This window comes from Anabrus simplex, chromosome 4 (genome assembly GCF_040414725.1).
Source record: "Anabrus simplex isolate iqAnaSimp1 chromosome 4, ASM4041472v1, whole genome shotgun sequence".
Taxonomy (NCBI): domain Eukaryota; kingdom Metazoa; phylum Arthropoda; class Insecta; order Orthoptera; family Tettigoniidae; genus Anabrus; species Anabrus simplex.
Genome location: NC_090268.1, coordinates 393,667,514 through 393,688,699, shown reverse-complemented (window position 1 = coordinate 393,688,699; position 21,186 = coordinate 393,667,514). Strand labels below are relative to the sequence as shown.

The following is a 21,186-nucleotide window of genomic DNA, read 5'->3' as shown; positions in this document are numbered from 1 at the left end:
CAAATCATCTCTGTGTCAAAAGAAATAAATCGTCTATCTAACTGTTTATATAGAACATGCAGTAAAGGAATCAAAGATAAAGGTGGGAAGATATTTACGATCCAAGGAGAGGAAATCAAAGCCCTGAGATTTGCTGATCATATTGTTATTTTATACGAGACTGCAGAGGAACTGGAGAAATTACTGAATGGTATGGATAACCTTGGGTATGGAGTACAAGCTGAAAATAAATAAGTCCAAAATGAAAGTAATGGAGTGCAGCCGAACGATTGCAGGTGATGCAGGAAATACTAGATTAGGAAAAGAAGACTTGAAGGAAGTAGATGTGTATTGTTACTTGGGTAGTAAAATAACTAGCGATGGCATAAGTAAGGAGGACATAAAATGCAGACTAGCACAAGGAAGGAAGACTTCCTTGGGAGAAGAAATTTGCTCACTTTGAACATTGATATAGGAATTAGAAAGATGTTTTTGAAGATTTTCATCAGGAGTGTGGCAGTGTATGGAAATGAAACATGGATGATAACTAGCTCAGAAAGAAAGAAGATAAAAGCTTTTGAAATGTGGTGTTACACAAGAATGCTGAAGGCGAGATGGATAGATCGGGTCACGAATTCTGGATACTGAATCTAACTGGTGAGTGGAGATCGATTAGGATAAATTTGAAGAGAAGAAGAGATAGAATGATAGGACATATCTTATAACAGTACAGTTAGTTTTTGAGGGAATGTAGGCGATACCAAGGTACGAAAATGACAAGCAGATTAGAAGAGATGTATGATGTAGTAGTTACGTCGATATGAAAAGGTTAGCACAGGATAGGGTGGCATGGAGCGCTGCATTAAACCAGTCTAAGGACTGATGACCCAATCAATAACACATCTAGGAATATGTCAAGTTTAGTATTGCAGAGTGTGTGTGTGTGTGTGTCTGTGTATGTGTGGTAAGTTATCCGTAATATATGTTAAAATGTATGTGCATTATAAGACATGGTTTGGCCATGTAAATGAAAGCGTAATATAATAGATTCATGTTCATAAAAAACAGAACACCTTGAAAGACTAGAGATCGGAAGTTCATATATTCTTAGGACATGTTCATTAGTATGTTCTGCAGAAACCGTTAGGGTTTCAGTCACCTAAGTTCAGCGTGTGTCCTGCTGCATAGTAGGCAATAGGACCTCTATGAGCACTGATAACTTGTTCCATGAGTGATGGCATCGACTCGTTTAAGGCTCGAATGGCGTCCTGGTGTATAGCCATCCATGCTGCATTCACCTGGTTCCACAGTTCATATTTGGTAGATGGCACTGATCACAACGCCGTACGCGTCGTTTCACCATATCCTACACATTTTCGATTGGCGACAAGTCCAGTGATTGGACGGGCCAGGGCAACAGTCTGACATCCTGTGACAACAAGAAGGCACGTGTTCGTGCAGCAACATGTGGTCGCGCATTGTCCTGCTGAAATATGGCGCCGGGGGTGTCAAGGCCCGTAGGATGTCATTCACGTAGGTCAAAATGGTCACAGTGCCCTGGACTCGCCCCGACTGTGATTTATGGTTCTACAGTTCTACACAATAGCACCCCACACCATGGTGCGAAATCGGAAAAAGATGGTGGGGGGGAGGGGGGAGGTGAAGGATCGTATGGCAGTATACAGGGGTATATAATACTTTTCTAAGGAAATTGCCCCCTCCCCTTAAAAATGTAAATTTAAAATGTTTTTGTTTGAATTCTGCTGTTATAACAAGAATGATGTTCAATGGAAAATTATTCCCGCGTTTCAGATAGATTTGCCGGAATGAAACATAAACAATAGGCTGTATGTGCGGAGTTGTCACCACTGCGTTGTTTTATTGCTCAAGGTGTGGCAGTCCTCGTATTATTTCTAACTTATATGTATTATTGTTGATGTTTTTTATGAAAATATGCACATATTGATTTCAGTAATATATGTGTTACATTTTCCTCATTTTTTAATGTAATATTCCCCCTGAGCAATTTTAGTGAGGGGGGTATCTTTTGAGATGAAATCATCGGTTGGGGGGAGCCCTCACCCCCCCCCCCCCCGCATATTCGCACCCCGCCCCACACTATAAGACGCTGTACGTCTTGTGCGAAGGCAATCAATGTGATGCCTCTCCCCATGTCTGCGGCGAACCAAAATATATCGATAGAAGTACTATCCAACAGTATCTAACAATAATCATACTACATGGTATTTCCGACTAAATCGATTAGAATATAATAACCTTACCTCAAACTCCTACTTCAATCAGAACTGCAATCTTTCTGGTTCAGAGCAGGAGCTACGACAATCACCGACAGAAACTGAAATATCACTGTGGTTACTCCGTAAATATTAAGGAGAGGTCTCTTGCTTGTATGGAGAGGAAATAACGTCATCAGTTGATGTTTTTTGTACTCGAGACTGATGACTTGACAAAAATTGAAATCCGCTCCAAGGCCTCACGCAGTGCCCAACACTAATTTGAACGACTCTCTCTTCCTGAGAAGGGCCGCGCACCTGGCACATGCAGAACTGACATTGGCTAATCCATTCTATAAAATACATTGTGCAGTAAATACACAATGAAAGGTGATTGATAATCTCATACATGTCCTTGTTAATACCTCAATATGAAGAAATGTATATATCTTACACGTAGGCCAACAAGATAGGACAGGCATGGAAACCTCAGCCATAGGTGACTGGATAGGCAGCTCTCCCGAGACCTGCATGACACGGTGTGTGGTGGGAACCAAAGAATCAAAGAAGTGTTCGAATCATTCCAAATCAAATGAGTAAAATGTCGATAAACATAATGGGAAGGTTAGTTTCGTGTTGGTTTTACTTATAATTTAGCCGCTCATTTTTACGAGGTAATCTATATTTATGTAATTGTTTACTACATTGCAGTCCGGCTACTTACGTGAATTGTCAGCCTAGCGGCCTTCGGTTAAGAGAGTCCAGGGTTGGATTTCCGGTCGGGTTGGGGATATTACTCTTAAACGGGCTGTTCGCAACTTGGCTATATTAGTGATTCTGATTCTCGTGCTAATGAATGATTATATAATTAGCGTGCATGTAATTAAAATACATGGCCAAGATTTTATACTGCATGTTATTCTCATATTCAGATATTTTCATACCACCGTTCGTGTTAGCAAAAAATGTTTCTTGAATGTTAAATTCTATACGTGTAATTAAAACCTCATTTTCAGTATAAAATATTCCTTGTAATTTTAAAATTGAACTGTATCCCTTTTTATACAATTGATACGAGGGTTTACCTGTTTACCCATTTTAACACCACGCAAATGGTGGTGCTGTGCGGTAATTAAAGCCTCAGCCTCTTCCTTCCCTCTCCTATCACTTTCCTATGCTATCGTCGCCGTAAGACCTGTCTGAGTTGGTGCGACGTAAAAGCGAAGTGTAAATAACCGAATATATTTTTTTCTTCTTGGTAATCTCAAAAACGGTTTCTTTAAGAATATTACTTGAGGAACTTACACGTATCTTTTTTTAATCAGATTACACCCTACACTGTGAGGAAAGAGGAATAAGCATTTAGATCAGTAGGATGAGTGGATACAGAGATAATGAAATAAGGTTCGCATCACTAGGGGAAATAGTTTTTAAAAAGTTAAAAATGCTATTTATTCGGGGCGTCGACCTAAGAAGATATTTTGTCCCTTCTTTGCACCATATGTTGTGAAAATGGGTGTATTTGGAAATGGCGGGAGTGTTGAATGTGAGGAATGCAGCATTAAGGACGACACAAGCACCCAGTCCCCAGGCCAGGGATATTAATCATTTACAATTAAAAAACCCTGACCCAGCCGTGAATCGAACCCGGAGCTGGCGGGTGACAGGCGGATGCGTTGCCCCTACACCGCGGGGCCAGACGAGAAGTGTTTCGAGCAACGGAAAGAAATATTTATAAGAGAGACATTGTAAAGATACAACTTCAAGAATGAAACTATCATATTCTCTGTAAATGGTTAAAATTTCTTGACTGTCAATTGCATGGTCCCGGAGATATTAATGGTTATGTCCAACAATGCCAAAAGTTTGTTGTGGTGGTTATCACCATTTTAAGGGCAAACGTTCGCTCAACCGAGCTCGATAGCTGCAGTCGTAAGTTCGGGCAGTACCCGCTATTCGGGAGATAGTGGTTTCGAACCCATCTGTCGGCAGCCCTGAAGATGGTTTTCCATGGTTTACCATTTTCACATCAGACAAATCCTGGGGATGTACCAAATTAAAGCTACGGCTGCTTCCTTCCCACTCCCAGCACTTTCCTACCCCATTGTCGCCATAATACCTATCTGTAACGGTGGGACATAAAGCAACTTGTAAAAAAAAAAAAAAATTCCACGTGTGATGCACGTGTAATTCACCAACTTCAATATGAAATCGTCAAGTGGACTAAAAACGACAATCAAGCTGAGGTCAAACTAAGGTTCTAAGGGAATATTTTGCATCAATTTAAAGAAATCCACAGCGATGTTTCTTATTAGGGGAATGTTAGCAGCTTTCTCAGTTCATTCATTGTCAATATTTTGTTAAACTGTCAATTCTCAATTATCATGAATTGTCTGGCTAGATGAAGAAAAATCCTGATGGACCAATGATGTTAGCGCTAGTTATCCCTGGGAGTGAGAGGGATGGATTGTCACCAGACCAACTGCATAGGTACATCCCATTTTTAACGGCTTGAGTTGGCGTTGTATGTCTTGTGCGAATGTGATGCCTCTCCCCCTGTCTGTGGCGAATAAAAGAACGGCCGTCATTTTCGTCCGAAAAAAAAAAAAAACTTGCTGCCATTAGTGACCCCAGTAACGACGTTCCATTTACCATTGCAGTCTGGCATGTTTATGCACAAACCAAGGGTAGGCGGAGAAGTGGACGACGCGCCGGTAAATCCAGACCATGAAATGTCGTATGGCTTTTAGTGCTGGGATATCCCAGGACGGGTTCGGCTCGCCAGGTGCAGGTCTTTCAATTTGACTCCCGTAGGCGACCTGCGCGTCGTGATGAGGATGAAATGATGATGAAGACAACACATACACCCAGCCCCCGTGCCATTGGAATTAACCAATTAAGGTTAAAATCCCCGATTCAGACGGGAATCGAACCCGTGACCCTCTGAACCGAAGGCCAGTACGCTGACCGTGCAGCCAACGAGTCGGACAATCCAGAGCATAATAAACGGTGACGGACTGTCACTCCTGCTAGTGTACGATGTGTTGCACTGTTCCACTGTTGTGCCAGAGACGAGGAGGACGCAAATCTGTCCTGCAATGCCATTGGGATGAGGTATAGATCTTCTCGGTGGGGGGGGGGGGGGTGGCCTGGATGGTACGACGTGACCCATCTCGTCGTGTTCTACGACCTTCTGTGAACCATTCTGTACACACCCGTTGCACTGCCGCCACACTTCGTCCCACACGAGCAGCAATTTCCCGGATGGATCCATCACGTTCTCTCATGCCAACAATGCGCACTCTCATACACTCACTCATTTGACGGTACGGTTCTCAGATATGTCTGCGAGATATCCTGCATGTCTGATGAAGTCACAATGATCCATTACCTTCGGTTTATAGCGACAACGAGAGTCGCAGGCAAATGTTACTAGTCGGTGGTGGTACGCAGAGATATCAATGTGGGCCTTGAACCTGAGGGTCGACATCCTTCAAATGTTAATCATTTCTGCAGAACATACCAGTGCACATGTCCTGTGAATATGAACTTCCTACCTCTAGTCTTTCAAGGTGTTCTGGTTTTTATGTACATGCGTGTATTTTGTAGTTTTAAATTACCTAATAACCCGCCACAATGTTTTGCACAAATATAGAAGACAAGAAAACAAATATATTTTCCCTAGTTTGTAATTCCAGTTCGACATCCGAGGGTGAGAGCCAGTGAAGGTCATTTACTGATAGGCTACAATATTTTGGCCTTCTATTGTGTTTAGAAAACCGATAGTGGGGACTGAAAAAACACGATCATTAGTCAGCTGTTTTCCACTACAATAACGCGCAATCGTTTACCCAGGGCAGCTGCCCCTCACCATTTTAAGATGGTCTGTCTTACAAAGACAGCACCAGATTACCCATAGTCAAGCGAAATTAATATTATTCGTCGTCATCATCACTAACTATTGCCTTAGTTACTGCTTGCAGGTATTTTGGCTTAGACTTTTCGTTTTACTGTTCTAGAGGGTGAATAAGCAATCTTGTGGTCTGTGACAAGCCGAGTTGTAATATAGTTTGTTGGGTAAACACCAAATATTTCACCACATATAATCTACGCTACAGTACTATATCGTATGACATGGTATGAATACAATTTCATTAGTCCCTTCAAATATTCACTTACCTTTGAATCAGCTCTGGAGAATGATACTCGGTCACTGATGAACAAATGGAGCTAGCAATTTACTAGAGATACAGTGTTTGTCCAACCCTTGTCCCGTTTCCCTACGGGGTCGGGTATGAGGTGAGAGGAATCTGTCGTTGCGGGTTTTTAATGACCGGATACCCTTCCTGACGACAACCTCATCAGAGGAGTTAATGAAATGAAATGAATGACGTGATATATGATAGTAGGGAGAGGGTGAAACCCGGTGCCGGCACATAGCCTACTCCTGTAGCACCAAGGGGTCTGCTCAAGGCTTAACGTCACCTTCCGACGGACGAATCACCATCACCAGCGTCATATGCCCTCACTCCATATGAGCAGTGCGGAGAGATTTGGAATTTAATCCAGGCTTTTGGCACGCAATCTTTACTAGAGATACAGCATTTCTCAAAAAATTTGCTTAAGAAGGAAAAGTAATTTAATTATAATCTCGGGATAACACATTAAATCTATTTATTTATTTATTTATTTATTTATTTATTTATTTATTTTTAAATTATACATCATTTACTTATGCATCAGCCACGGAAAGTGATCTTTTACTTTACGAGTGGAGTATTTACAGAATTGTGAAACGAGTAACAACAAAGTTTCACTTTAGTGACTGTTGCGTACATATTTATTCATTTTAAATTAAATACTAAATTATAAATTATTTGACACATTACCAAGAAAATTATCCATGTTTGACTCACTCAGTATGCGTGTGTGTGTGTGTGTGTGTGTGTGTGTGTGTGTGTGTGTGTGTGTGTGTGTGTGTGTGTGTTTGTTTGTTTGTTTTGCTATGGAAAATATCAGAGGCGTGTAAATGGAGTTATGATGTAGCACGCGAGTGGGACAACGGCTTGGTTCACATATATGTCAGCTTGTATTTGGCAGACAATTGGTGCTGAACCAACTGCCGGCAGCCGTGAAAATGTTTTTCCGTGTTTTCCCAATTTTGCACAAGAGGTAAATTTTGGGGCCGTATCATAGTTAAGGCATGTGATCTCTTACTTTACGAGTGGAGTATTTACAGAATTGTGAAACGAGTAACAACAAAGTTTCACTTTAGTGACTGTTGCGTACATTTTTATTCATTTTAAATTAAATACTAAATTATAAATTATTTGACACATTACCAATCACAGCCATTTCCTATCCCATCGTAAAATAAAAATGTATATAATATGTTGTATTAAAACATAAAAACTAATGTTTTTTGAGCAGTGAACAGTTCAGTAAGCTACCAGAGTCGTAAACATGATCTACCGTGCTTGGATTAATGGTGGTAATACGAACTGTATGATATATTATGGGATATTTATCGATCGGAAATTAAATAAACTAAACATTAGTTTTCATTGTGATGGCGGAAGATTTATTGAGCTGGGAATGCAGAAAATCCATCTTAGTTGTAGGTTGGTACGGAGCCACAGTGCCGCAATCAGGCGGAGAAGCAATTTAACAAGGTTGCGTTTGTTGTTCGCAGATTCATAATCTGTCTTTTTTACTTTACTAAGAAGCAAAGCTGAACCAGTTAGAGATGATTCCTAATGAACGAGTACGCAAAGTGGCCAAGTGCTATAAAATATATGAACAATTCGATACATTGCTTCGTTAGGAAGGACGAGGGACGAATGGCTTCTGGGACTACGATCTGTCTTCTAGTCTGAAGTTCAATTTGTTTCCAACAGCAGACATAACATTAACTACTTCCTTCAAATCTTCGTCATGCTCCAGACGGAAATTGCGGAATATCTGAAAGACAGAAAAATAGTATTTAGTATTCAATAAATATTGAACTGGATCATGTAAGGATGAACATAAATATTAGCATATTAAACGTTTGATCATGATCATGTGTTATACGTGTAACCATTTATAGCGCAAAGAGCTTGCACGGAACTTGTGCCGGGACGTCACACCATGTAAAACATAGCTAACATAATTACTATAACGAGGACAAAAACGGTGCGAACCAAGAATGGCCACGAAATAAATAGCTACGGAGATAAAAATGATAATGACTAAGCATAATGCCACGAAGCAGGCCAACAATAGGGAGAAAGAATGATGAAAAAACCATAATAATACCAGTACCCTTGAACCCATCCATGTAAGTGCAATAAAGCACGCTGGAAACCTCCGAGACCAATAATGATTACATCTTAAAACGGTTGAAATAACGCGTGTAAGAACAACCTTCGAGAAAAATCGCGTCACACTTCATTTCCCCTCAGCAAGATAAAACATGAGAAGAAAAGCCATGGAAAAGTCAGACAGAACAAGATCGGGAAACAATAACATGATATATCACACGACGACACAAGCGACATTTGTGAACTCCTTGGACTAAGTTTGCATGTACAATTAGAAGTGAAAGGCGGCCATGGTAGCCATGTCAATGAGTGCACATGTGTGACAGAAAGTAAGAAGTTCGTCAGAATAGCGAACCAGATAGTGTAAGAGCAGGCCAGGTATGGCACAAAACTAGAAACATTATTAAGTTCCTTTAATATTGATTACGATTCGTAGTGTTAAAACAAAATGTTCCTCCTTTTCCTTTAGGGTAGAAGATCGGCGAATTGCTATCCTATAGTCTTATTTCCACTCTTTATCCAGCAGTGACATAATAAGTAATTGAGTTTCTTTAATATAAATTGAATTATATATATCAATTTGATAATGTTAATGTATCTTTCAAGATTTAACCACAAATTATATAGCAAATAATCTGTATTGTGTGTTTTGACCACGGCCGTAGCGGTGTGTAACACAGTATCCCGTGAGATCTCCAAAGATACGCAACATTGGGCGTGGTCAAGATTTGCCACGAGCTGTTAGTGGGGTGGGGGGGAGCGGAAAGGAACTGGCCACCCTACCGTACGTAAACTCCGGCTCAAGCACACCTCTGCGGAGGTTCGGACCTGCCTTCGGGCAGAATACACCCTTGCCTTACCTTACCTTTTGTATTTTGACATAACTTATCCATCAAATTTTCTTATCATCTGGCCAGCAAGTCCAATATTTCATACACGTGCCTTCGTATATTCCTCTGTCTACTGGCAATAGTTAATTTTTAGGAACTAGGAGCATTGCGTTTAGGGTTAGGCATTTTTTGCTATTTGTCTTACGTCTCACTGACGCAGATAGGATTTATGGCGACGATGGGAGAGGAAAGGCCTAGGAATGGGAAGGAAGCGGCCGTGGCCTTAATTAAGGTACAGCTCCAGCATTTGCCTGGAGTGAAAATGGGAAACTACGGAAAACCATCTTCAGGCCTGCCGACAGTGGGGTTTGAACCCGCTATCTCCCGGATGCGACCTCATAGCTGCGTGCTCCTAACCGCACGGCCAACTCGCCCGGTAGGGTTAGACTGACAGTGATCATAACCCTATTACACAAGATATTGTCACCCATGTTCTTGAAATCTCATAAAAATTATGCAAATACTTACGTTAGCAATTAGTGCTGCTGACTCTAACTCAGCGAACCGTCTTCCAATACACGTTCTGGGTCCAAATCCAAAAGGCAAATATACGAAGGGATGCGCATTTTGAAGTTGATCACCATCCTTCAGCCACCTTTCAGGGATGAACTTCTGAGGCTCTGGGAAATTTTCTTCAAGATGGCACAGTACCTTGTGGTCCAAGATGAGGTTAATCTGTGGGGAAAAGGATATAAAAGAGATTGAGTATTTTTCGGAAGTTGTCATAACAGAACATTAATTTCCTACGGATAAAATATACGGATGATTCACGAACTACAGAAGAAGAAGACGAATTAAAATGTAGAAAATATTGAGCACATGGGGTTTTCCAAAACCCTAATTCCTAATTAAATTAGAGTATTGACTTTTAAGAGACCCGTTCTAGAAACATGAATTTTGTTTCAAGTTCAAATTAACCTCCTTGCGTTATGCCTGCATTGAAACATGTGTTTTGAATGGCACATCATATAGAGGATTTCAGCGTGTAGGCCTACTAAATAAATTGAGAAATAGTCTGCTGATGCTTGTTGTTTTAAGGAGCCTAACATCGAAGGTCATCGGCCCGAGAAATAGTCTGGCTCAACTACTAAATGGTTAGCATGCTGGCCTTTGGTCCTGAGTTTCCAGGATTCGATTCCCGGCCGGGTCGGAGATTGTAAACGTCATTGGTTAATTCCGATGGCTTGGGGGCTGAGTGTGTGCTGTCTTCATTATAGGTACGGCCCCGTCCTCATCGACACGAGGGTCACCTATACGGCGTCAACTAGAAATACCTGCACTAGACCTCTTCAAAGGCCACACGCCATCGTTTCTAATAGAGAAATAAGAGATAGTTGCAGTAAGGTACAAAATTGTAAAAGTGTAAAGTAGCTGGAGTAGATAAATTTCCTAGAGATTTATTAAAGGTAATCGGTTAGGATATTAGTACTGTAAAACTGTGTAAGACAAATTATATTCTCTGTTACTTTTTTCACATATTACTTTTCAATAGGACCAATAACATACGTATTTAAATAATTATATTCGGGCTCCTTCTTCGAAACTGCCATTTCCAGCGTCAGTAAATTTCTTTCTTTCTTTTTTTTTTTGTTTGCTAGGGGCTTTACGTCGCACCGACACAGATAGGTCTTATGGAGGTCGTCTTATGGAGGAACACAGAACTCTCAGGAGAAAAAATTATTCTGAGTTGCTGCAAAGTTTTGAATCTGAGGGGTAGGCTTCTTGAACTGGATTGTAATGGAACCTGGGTTCACCATTTTGAGCCGAAACAAAACGTCAATGGATAAAAAGGCGCTATCCTGACTCACCAGAGAAAAAAGAATCAATGCAACTTCTTCCGCTGGCAAGGTCATGACCACTGTGTTTTGGGACTGTGATGGTTTCATACCCAATGATGTGATGCCGAAATGCACCACCATTAACTCTAAGGTGTATGTGGACACATTAACCAAACTCAAGAAGCGCTTCCTGTGACTTGCACGCCATAACACCCCAGGCGATTTTTTGATTCTACATGATAACACTCGCCCTCACACAAGTTTGAGGACGTTGGACCACATCACAAAACAGGGTTGGACAGTGTTATCCCATCCACCCTGTAGCCCTGACCTAGCTCCCTCAGACTTTCACTTGTTTGCGCCATTGAAGAATTCCTTCCGTGGGAGACATTTTGAGGGTGACGAAGAGGTGATTCGCACAGTGAATAAGTGGCTTCGTGAAAGAACAAGCAGTGGTACCACCAGGGCATACACGCTCTTGTGTCTTGCTGGAGGAAGACCATAGAACGGGAAGGAGATTAGGTGGAAAAATAATAAGGTAGAAGGAGCATAATTATTTCTTGTGTATAAATTTCATTGTGTTCAATAAATAATTGTCGAGAACAAGTTTGGCGCATTAGTTTCTGGGCTATCCTTGTAACATTATTATTATTATTATTATTATTATTATTATTAAAAATTTATAAGAGATGAATGATCGAAAATGTAATTCTATGTAACTTCAGTAGCATTCATCGATAGGAGTTATTAGCATATGTTTTCGAGAATTAAATTTTACGTTTCCCTTATTCTACCATTTCACACGACTGTACATAGTTCGCTAAATTCTCTTGAGACAATTTGTCGTAATGAGCGCACAGACAGATAGACAGACAGACAGACAGACAGACAGAGGTGACGGCAAATTAAAAAAAGGGCATTTCCTTGTTACTGTGGACATGGCCGATCCAGAAATACCATTTTCCTTTCATTCTGAGCAGTGTCCAGACGAAACTCTTATTTTAAACTAGCTGTAGTACCGGTCGTTGACGGGAATAATACTTATCATCTGCATGATTTCGTTTTTGTCCAACCCTCATATCCCCCCCCCCCCTTCCCCCAGATCTTCATTGATCCAAAACAATCAAAGAAGCCCCGACATTTTCATAAATGCCAATAAATTTTGAAATATGCACTCTGAAATTGTAGGTGTGCTGTTCATATCAACTTACCCCTTTCGGAATTTGGTAGTTGCCGATGACCATATCAGTGGGCGTTTGCCTGAAGTTCGCAGGAAAGACGGGTGAAATTCTGTGAGACAAAATAAGGTACGTAACTGTCAGTCACCTTGAATGAACGGATATTTTTTACGCTAATATACAGCATATTGATAAACTGTATGATACCTGTGAATGTATAGCCTTCAGAAATGAATGTATGATCGTAGATATTATTTAAAATTTCTAGAATATCCTAATTCTCCCAGGTTTGCTTAAACAACCAAACCCAGGAACCAATAGGCAAAAAAAAAAAATGAATTTTATGACCCTGAGGTACAGATTACTCCAAAAAAGTAATGTCGTTGAACCAATTGAAGTCGCCTACAACTCTTATTATTCTTCTGAAGGATACCGTAAAAGAAGTCTTAATAGATTACGAAATATGACTTTAATGATCTGACAAGATGATACAGAGGTTGTCTCTAAATCAGCGTGCATTTTGTCCAAAATGGCAAGTCAAGTGATAGCAAAAGTTTTAGAAAAATTCACTGGTATAAGCGTGTTACGAGACACGTTAAATGACGATTGAAGAGAGCATAGATTACTTTACTATTGGAAGTAAATTTAGTACATGGTAATGAAGATTTCTGTACAGTTTCCAGAAATAATGTTTAATTAATTAATTCGAATACCGTACTGATGCAGAAGTTGCACTCCATTGTTGAAATTCTCCATTAACTATACAGATAATATTAAACACTGTGTGGGATGAAATGGTAGAATTAATATCCACTATTTGTATATTACGTACACTGTATTAAATTACCGTGGTAATAAAAATAATACCTTGCTGTTTCTTTGAGGCAGGCTTTAAGGTATTTCATGTCTTCCAAGTTATTCGCAGTAATTTCTTGATCTTTTCTTGGCAAAATTCTTTTAAGTTCTTCATAAAGGATCTCTTGCTTATCCTGGTTCCTTGATAGAAAATGGGCTGCTTTTGCAGTTAAGTTAGCAGTCTGAAACAGAAATGAATTTAATTATTTTATCTGATTTATTTCACACTGCCAGATTCTCCAATCGCAGTAGAGGGGCATTATTTAAATACATATTTTTTTTAAATTCTGAAAAGCAGTGTCTACTATTACGTTAGTAACAACCAAATTCACCTGATAACCTAACCCTATGGCACTACAGCCCTGAAGGGCCTTGACCTACCAAGAGACCGCTTCTGAAGCCGAAGGCCTTGCGGATTACGAGGTGTCGTGTCGTCAGCACGACGGATCCACTTGGCTGTTATTTTTGGATTTCTAGACCGGAAATTCCTCTGACACTATATTATAATAATAAATTTTACACTAACATGAGTATATGGGACTATGAAAATTCATACATGTAAAATTACTTAATTTATATACTTGTAAAAATATGGTACAACCTACAGTATGTTATTAGACGTTGCCGCTATTAAATATATTTCAAGGATACACCCGCGAACTTGGGGAAATCTTTTTGCACCGGTTTGTGCTTAGATCGACTTTGCTGCACGGGAGTGAAGGGTGGACATTTTCGTTATATCCCATTCATAAGTTATAAGTAACAATCATGGAATGATCGCTGAAAAAAAAAACAAGTCGGAAGTATGGCAGGATTACCCTCACAAGGGCTAAGGTAGGATTGAATTCACCGGCTTTGGCGTTGGGATCATCGAAAACGGTTAGAGCAGGATGTGTTACCTGGAAAAATAATGTTCTCGACCATGGAAGGTAAGAAAAGAAGTGGGAGACTGTTGTGAAAGATTCCGATCTTAATGATATAAAATATGATAGGAGAGTAACTAAACGATGCTACGGATCTGGGAGCAAATAGAGAATTTTTTATCAACAGTTTCTTTTAGAGTGAGCAACGCAAAGCATAATAATCCGTAATGAAAATGTATTTGTATATATATGTACTTTTTATATCGCGTGATTCATAAAGTTGCGAAGAAACTGAGGGGTCGAAGAACAAAAACTTCGGAATAGGAAGGTCTTGTCTAGGATGAACCCTTAGTCCGTGTAAGCCTAGTAATGTCAAAACAACCTAGTGGTAGTATATTTCATTTATGTTTCCAAAATGTGCTTCATTGCTAAATAATTCAGAAATGACAATCAATACAGCGATAGTCCTATATGCACACAGTAGTGTTAGACACTGGACACTGAAAACCATGTACAAAAAGGTGGCAGAATTGTCGCTCTCATTATTCAATAACAATATCTATCAGTCAAAGTGATGTCCAAAGGATAGGTGTTGTAAATAAGCATCCTGCTGTTTATCCCCAACTGCTGCGGTTATTTTCTTTGGATTTAAGTTTGGAAAAATCACAAGGCAGGTCTACTGAATTTGGGAAATCCAGGCACATTTCTTGAAGTTTCATTCAGAGTAATGCCCACCACTTTGGAATGAGAAGGGGGAAGTCAAAACGGTGCTTCACACCAAGTAGTAGAGGAGCACAGTCCGTGAGAGAAGTTATGCACGAACACACGAACGTGCTGTGTTGAGCTCCCCACATCCTTCACCTAGACACATTAACATAATACCATTATGATTGTGTAGGCCTAGACGGAAACAAGTGTAAAATTTATCAACCACATTCGGGCCAGTGAGTGTTAAAAACGCATGAAATTTTTAGAATTGAAATAATTCATTTGAGACAATGATTAACATCTCATTGCAAAGGAGAGAGAATCTAATTACCCACCCCAACCAGAGTTTGATCTCGGTACAAGCTGGTTGATACAATAGCGTCGACATCTTGGGGTACTAAAACCATGTGTCGCACGGATAACAATTAGTGTAGCTCTAGACTGCAGAGGGGTAGCACATCATATGAGGTGCATTGAATCTTTCTCTGTAAAGTCTACGAGCACAGGTCAGAAAGTCAAATACGCAGTAATTGAGATAATTTTGGTTCGATGAAATGAAACCATTTGTTTTCCAAAATATCAGAACTATATACGGTTTCAAAATTAACGCTAACCCATTCAAGACGATACAGGATCATGTCAAAATTACAAAAAGTCCAAAAACACCTATGTTGAGTATCGAAAGGCTTATCAAGAGGGTCGCGTTGCGATTTACGTGCTACTGCAGATTCAAACGGTCACATTTATTGAGTTATTTAGTTATTATGCCTTCGTAGGTGGTGAAGGGCTCTTGGGCCTCTCTTGCACTTAACCACTGTAGTGATACGTCATTTGAGTACAAGTACATAATATTATATAGGACATAATAACATACACAAAAATACATTAAACTTTTCTGACTCACATTCATTCGATCATCCAGTCATACAAGTTAGCCAGCTGCATTCAACACGTAGTCTCGGCAATTGGCCTTATTTCTGACACTGACAGGCAGGGTATTCCAACGTCTAGATCCGTCGCAGCAAAGGAATTGTTGTACATATAGGATCGGTGAACAGGAATGGAAAGGGAGGAACCAGAGCGTTCATTACTGCTGTGAAAGGAGGACAAATACTTAAGCTGGGATGAAATGTATAGTGGTCTGTCTTCAGAGAGCAGTCTGTATATCTGTATGTGATACGTCCGTCGTTTGTCAGGTTTCAGCCATGAAATAGTGAGATAGTATGGGGTGACATGTGTGTCAGAACTCAGTCTGTATATACAGTAAATCTAAGGAGACAGTTAAGCGCTCGATGAAGTCTCGGAGTAAGCTCTTTGGTTGAGTCTACAACAATGACGTCACAGTAGTCGGAGACAGGAAGCACTAATGTTTGTATGAGTTTGACTCACATACTACAAGGTAAAATATTGCTGTTTCTTTTAACTGAACGAAGTATCGAAAACATGTTTTTACACACATTCTTAATATATTCAGACCAATTTAAAATTTCGTTAATTGTCACTCCAACATATATCACAGTTTGGCAGAATGCAATAACTCTACCATTCAGTATAACAGGAGGAATAGTTTTGTATCGTAGTGTGGTCAACAATTTTTGAGAGCCAATAATGATTCCTTGTGTCTTGGAGAGGTCAAGATGGAGGGAATTTTTCAAGGAGTAAGCATTAGGTCGCTGAAGGTCAGCATTGATGCTTATTATGCCTTGAGGCAAAATAGAGGTCTTACAGTGACAGTATATTTGTAAGTCGTCCGCATAAAGATGGTGGCTACTGTTCTTTAATTTATATGAAATGCCGTTTATGAACAAAATAAAGAGCAAGGGGCCTAAAATACTAGCCTGCGGCGTGCCTTCCTTCCTGGTTAGCCAGCGAGAGGTTTGATCAAGGGTTATAATTCGTTGCGCGCGATTTTTGAGGTACGATGAAATGATATTACTAGTTCGTTGATCGAAGTAGTAAGATTGCATCTTGCTTAATAGAGCCTGGATGTTTGTAATGTCAAATTTGTTAGTGAAATCGAGGAGAGTAAGTATTGTCACCAGTCTTTGGTCCATTGCGTGTCGTATGTCCTCAGTCCTTTTGAGCAGGGCAGTTGCCGTGCTGTGTCCCTACTAGAAGCCAGATTGCAATGGGTTTAGGACAGAATGGTTGTTTAAGTATTCCAACACCTGCTCATGAACCAGACACTCGAGTGCTTTGGAAATCGCAGGTAAAATAGGAATTATTCTGTAGTTTCCATAGTATAGTGCTCCAGTGGGGAACACATATTGGAACTTACTGAGTGGATACTGATCAACATGATGATAATCAAGAGGCTCATGGGCACGCCCTTCGAAACTCCCACATCTCTGCGTGCTACAAATGTTCAAATTTTGGCTATATGTTCCAGTATACCTTCATGTGAAGTGCGTAATCAATACTCGGATTTGAGCTACGATAACGGGAGATATTTCGTGGAATCTGATGGGAAATCGCAACGGTGCAAATAGAAATCAACAGTCAGTAATAACTTGTAATGGTGGATAGTGTTGAGGTAAAACTTGCTGAAGCAGTAACATTTCACGAGCGGTAAATTGTTGAAGTGTGGAGAAAAGGCTTTCAGCACAGGAAGTGTTAGAGATGCGCAGCGACGCAGATATTCAACTGTAACTAAGTCTGGGGCTAGGCTCTCCATGAAAATAATATAAAAACGTGCCACCGGGTTAGGAATTTCACGATCAACCATGCCGACCACATCTATGACTTAATGTTGAAATCTCTCCAGCCTGCGAGAGTGTGAATGAATTATCATATAGGAATTTGGACATGTGCCGCATAGCATGTGCCTTGTTGCTACAAATGTTTATAAAACTGACGAGGCAGGATGAATATGCCATTTAACGCAGTTCATGAAAAGGTATCATCTCCTTTTGAGCAAGGTAGAATCACTACCTTTATGAAGAAATGTAACATGAACCTCCACATGCGGTGGTGCGGGCGGGCTGGAATTCAGACGATCAGTTTGCTCCTTATTCCCCTGATGAGGCAGTAGAACAACTTTCCAATCACAGTGTGCTGAATAACGGGTTACGTCCGCAGCTGAAAACAGCAGGCATCAGGAACACCATCTGGCTGCAAGAGGATTGTGCACCAGCACACTTCGCATTTGCCGTCTTTTGCTATCGCGACGTAGCGTTTCCACATCGTTGGATTGGAGTGGAATTGGACACACCTCGTAGCTGCCGTCCTTGACTGGCTCGGCGAAATATTTCAAGATGGTAGGGATGGCCGTGGAAGTGAACAAGCACCTGCGCCGTTACCTAAGTCCCCACGCACCCAAGAACTAATCACCCAAGGAAATGCTTTGTGGGACTTCATTAAGGAGAAGGTATGGCAGCGCCGATGGGTTTCCAGTAATGAATTAAAAACTGTGGTTCGCTTTCGGTAAAGTGATGCAAATAACGATCAGCAAGATGCACATATGAATATGGCACCTTATTCGTCTCTGCAGAAATAGGTGGGGAAACACATACGGACATTCGAGATACTTAAGGGATACATTTTCAATAATTAAATATACGTACATGAGAAGTTGGTGTAATGCGACTTTTTTCACATTATGTGGATTTTACTTTCGCCCGAAATTACGACGTCGATCTTTTTCTGGTCGTATGCGACGTCCTATATCACAGACCCAATGTACACTGACTGACAGAGCAAATGCAACACCAAGAAGGAGTGGTTCGAAAGGGATGAAAGTTGGGGAAAAAACAGAGACGGCACGGACGAATAATTGATGTTTATTTCAAACCGATATGCAGGTTAAACAATGCGCACGGCATCGACTCAGTAGGATGTAGGACCACCGCGAGCGGCGATGCACGCAGAAACACGTCGAGGTACAGAGTCAATAAGAGTGCGGATGGTGTCCTGAGAGATGGTTCTCCATTCTCTGTCAACCATTTGCCACAGTTGGTCGTCCGTACGAGGCTGGGGCAGAGTTTGCAAACGGCGTCCAATGAGATCACACACGTGTTCGATTGGTGAGAGATCCGGAGAGTACGCTGGCCACGGAAGCATCTTTACACCTCTTAGAGCCTGTTGGGAGATGCGAGCAGTGTGTGGGCGGGCATTATCCTGCTGAAACAGAGCATTGGGCAGCCCCTGAAGGTACGGGAGTGCCACCGGCCGCAGTACATGCTGCACGTAGCGGTGGGCATTTAACGTGCCTTGAATACGCACTAGAGGTGACGTGGAATCATACGCAATAGCGCCCCAAACCATGATGCCGCGTTGTCTAGCGGTAGGGCGCTCCACATTTACTGCCGGATTTGACCTTTCTCCACGCCGACGCCACACTCGTCTGCGGTGACTATCACTGACAGAACAGAAGCGTGACTCATCGGAGAACACGACGTTCCGCCATTCCCTCATCCAAGTCGCTCTAGCCCGGCACCATGCCAGGCGTGCACGTCTATGCTGTGGAGTCAATGGTAGTCTTCTGAGCGGACGCCGGGAGTGCAGGCCTCCTTCAACCAATCGACGGGAAATTGTTCTGGTCGATATTGGAACAGCCAGGGTGTCTTGCACATGCTGAAGAATGGCGGTTGACGTGGCGTGCGGGGCTGCCACCGTTTGTCGGCGGATGCGCCGATCCTCGCGTGCTGACGTCACTCGGGCTGCGCCTGGACCACTCGCACGTGCCACATGTCCCTGCGCCAACCATCTTCGCCACAGACGCTGCACCGTGGACACATCCCTATGGGTATCGGCTGCGATTTGACGAAGCGACCAACCTGCCCTTCTCAGCCCGATCACCATACCCCTCGTAAAGTCGTCTGTCTGCTGGAAATGCTTCCGTTGACGGCGGCCTGGCATTCTTAGCTATACACGTGTCCTGTGGCACACGACAACACGTTCTACAATGACTGTCGGCTGAGAAATCACGGTACGAAGTGGGCCATTCGCCAACGCCTTGTCCCATTTATCGTTCGCTACGTGCGCAGCACAGCGGCGCATTTCATATCATGAGCATACCTCAGTGACGTCAGTCTACCCTGCAATTGGCATAAAGTTCTGACCACTCCTTCTTGGTGTTGCATTTGCTCTGTCAGTCAGTGTACATCGATTTCGTCCTCAAGATGTATAAATTTGTTTTGAATTAAGAGATAAAATATCAAAAAAACATTCCGAACACGTACTGACGGATGCTTTATTCTGACAATAGCTATCACGAGGTAGGCCTACATGTTCTATGCTGTTGTGATCCGGACATAGCCCTGTTTTCTGATATTAGAGACGCTGAAATTTCTTGAGCAAGAAAAGTATAGACGTCATCGCATTGACCATTTCAAAGGCGAATATATTCAGGACGCTTGGCTAGGCAGCAGCCTCTTAGGCAGGCCAAGGCTTTTAATGATCTGCATGAACATGGGATTTCTACGTATTAGAATACATGCCAATCAAACCTTGCAAATTTTAAAATCCGTTTGAATAAACGTATCTTACCGTGTCTATTCCTGCAAGCAACATATCAAGTGCCATCACGAACGGAATCATTGGGTCTTCATTCCGGACTAGAAGAGTCTCTAGCACACTCATATCCTTTTGGGCGTCGGGAGACCTCTTCATCATTCTGTCTTGGGCTTGTTTAATGTACTTCATGCCCACTCTGGAAAGAACAGAAACAATTGTTACAGTATATTTCTTACCGTCATTTTAGTGTTTGGGAAAATATTCATTTGTATATTATTTACTTCTTGTTCTAGGTCTGTTCGACAGTAGAAATGAGAAAATATTAAGTTTTATATATTTATCTCATAAAATAATGAAAGATTTTCCGTATTAATAACATGCATATTGTACTACTTTCGAGGTTCGAGTACATGAATAATTTGCTGCAGCCCTTGACAATGACACCAGAATAGAATAACTCAGATGAGATCTCCGAACAAAGCCCGGCTTCTAAGTCCCATATCCCCTACTAATATAATACGCTAGCCAAGTGAGTAGAGCATTACGGGTCTGAATGACCGTCCTAAAAAGGTGCAACAAACTATCTATAAAGTAGGGAAACCTTAATTATGCGAGGAATACTATTTACCTAAGAAATGAGAAGAATGAATTCCATTTTTCACACACAATTTTCAATACCTGGGAAAGCACATGGATATTATTTACATGGATATGCTACCATTTTAAGTACATGAATTACGAACACTACGATTCTCTTGAGGATCCAGTGTCTCTCTAGTCTTTTATCTAGAGTCGCTTTTCACTCATGAAGGTATATCCAGAGTTCTTTCGCCTATTTATTTAAATATTCAAATGACACGTTATGTCGTCCTAGAGACGAGTATCAAGTATCAGGTATCAGGTGAACCAAGTGGTGGACATATTTATTTATCAGTATATTTAAAA

General features: G+C 41.2%; 2 protein-coding genes across 2 annotated transcripts in view; both read right to left on the bottom strand.

Annotated features, from left to right (window-relative positions):
- Window positions 1–21,186, bottom strand: part of LOC136872036 (probable cytochrome P450 49a1) — a 334,038-nt gene that overhangs the window by 293,383 nt on the left and 19,469 nt on the right. The window lies entirely within an intron of this gene.
- Window positions 6,885–20,417, bottom strand: LOC137500424 (probable cytochrome P450 49a1). The gene is made up of 5 exons (XM_068227315.1): window positions 20,275–20,417; window positions 13,229–13,398; window positions 12,395–12,473; window positions 9,874–10,080; window positions 6,885–8,174 (listed from the first exon to the last, which is right to left on the bottom strand). Exons 1-5 carry the CDS (start codon window positions 20,398–20,400, stop codon window positions 8,067–8,069), a joined length of 690 nt encoding a protein of 229 aa, XP_068083416.1. The 5' UTR covers window positions 20,401–20,417; the 3' UTR covers window positions 6,885–8,066.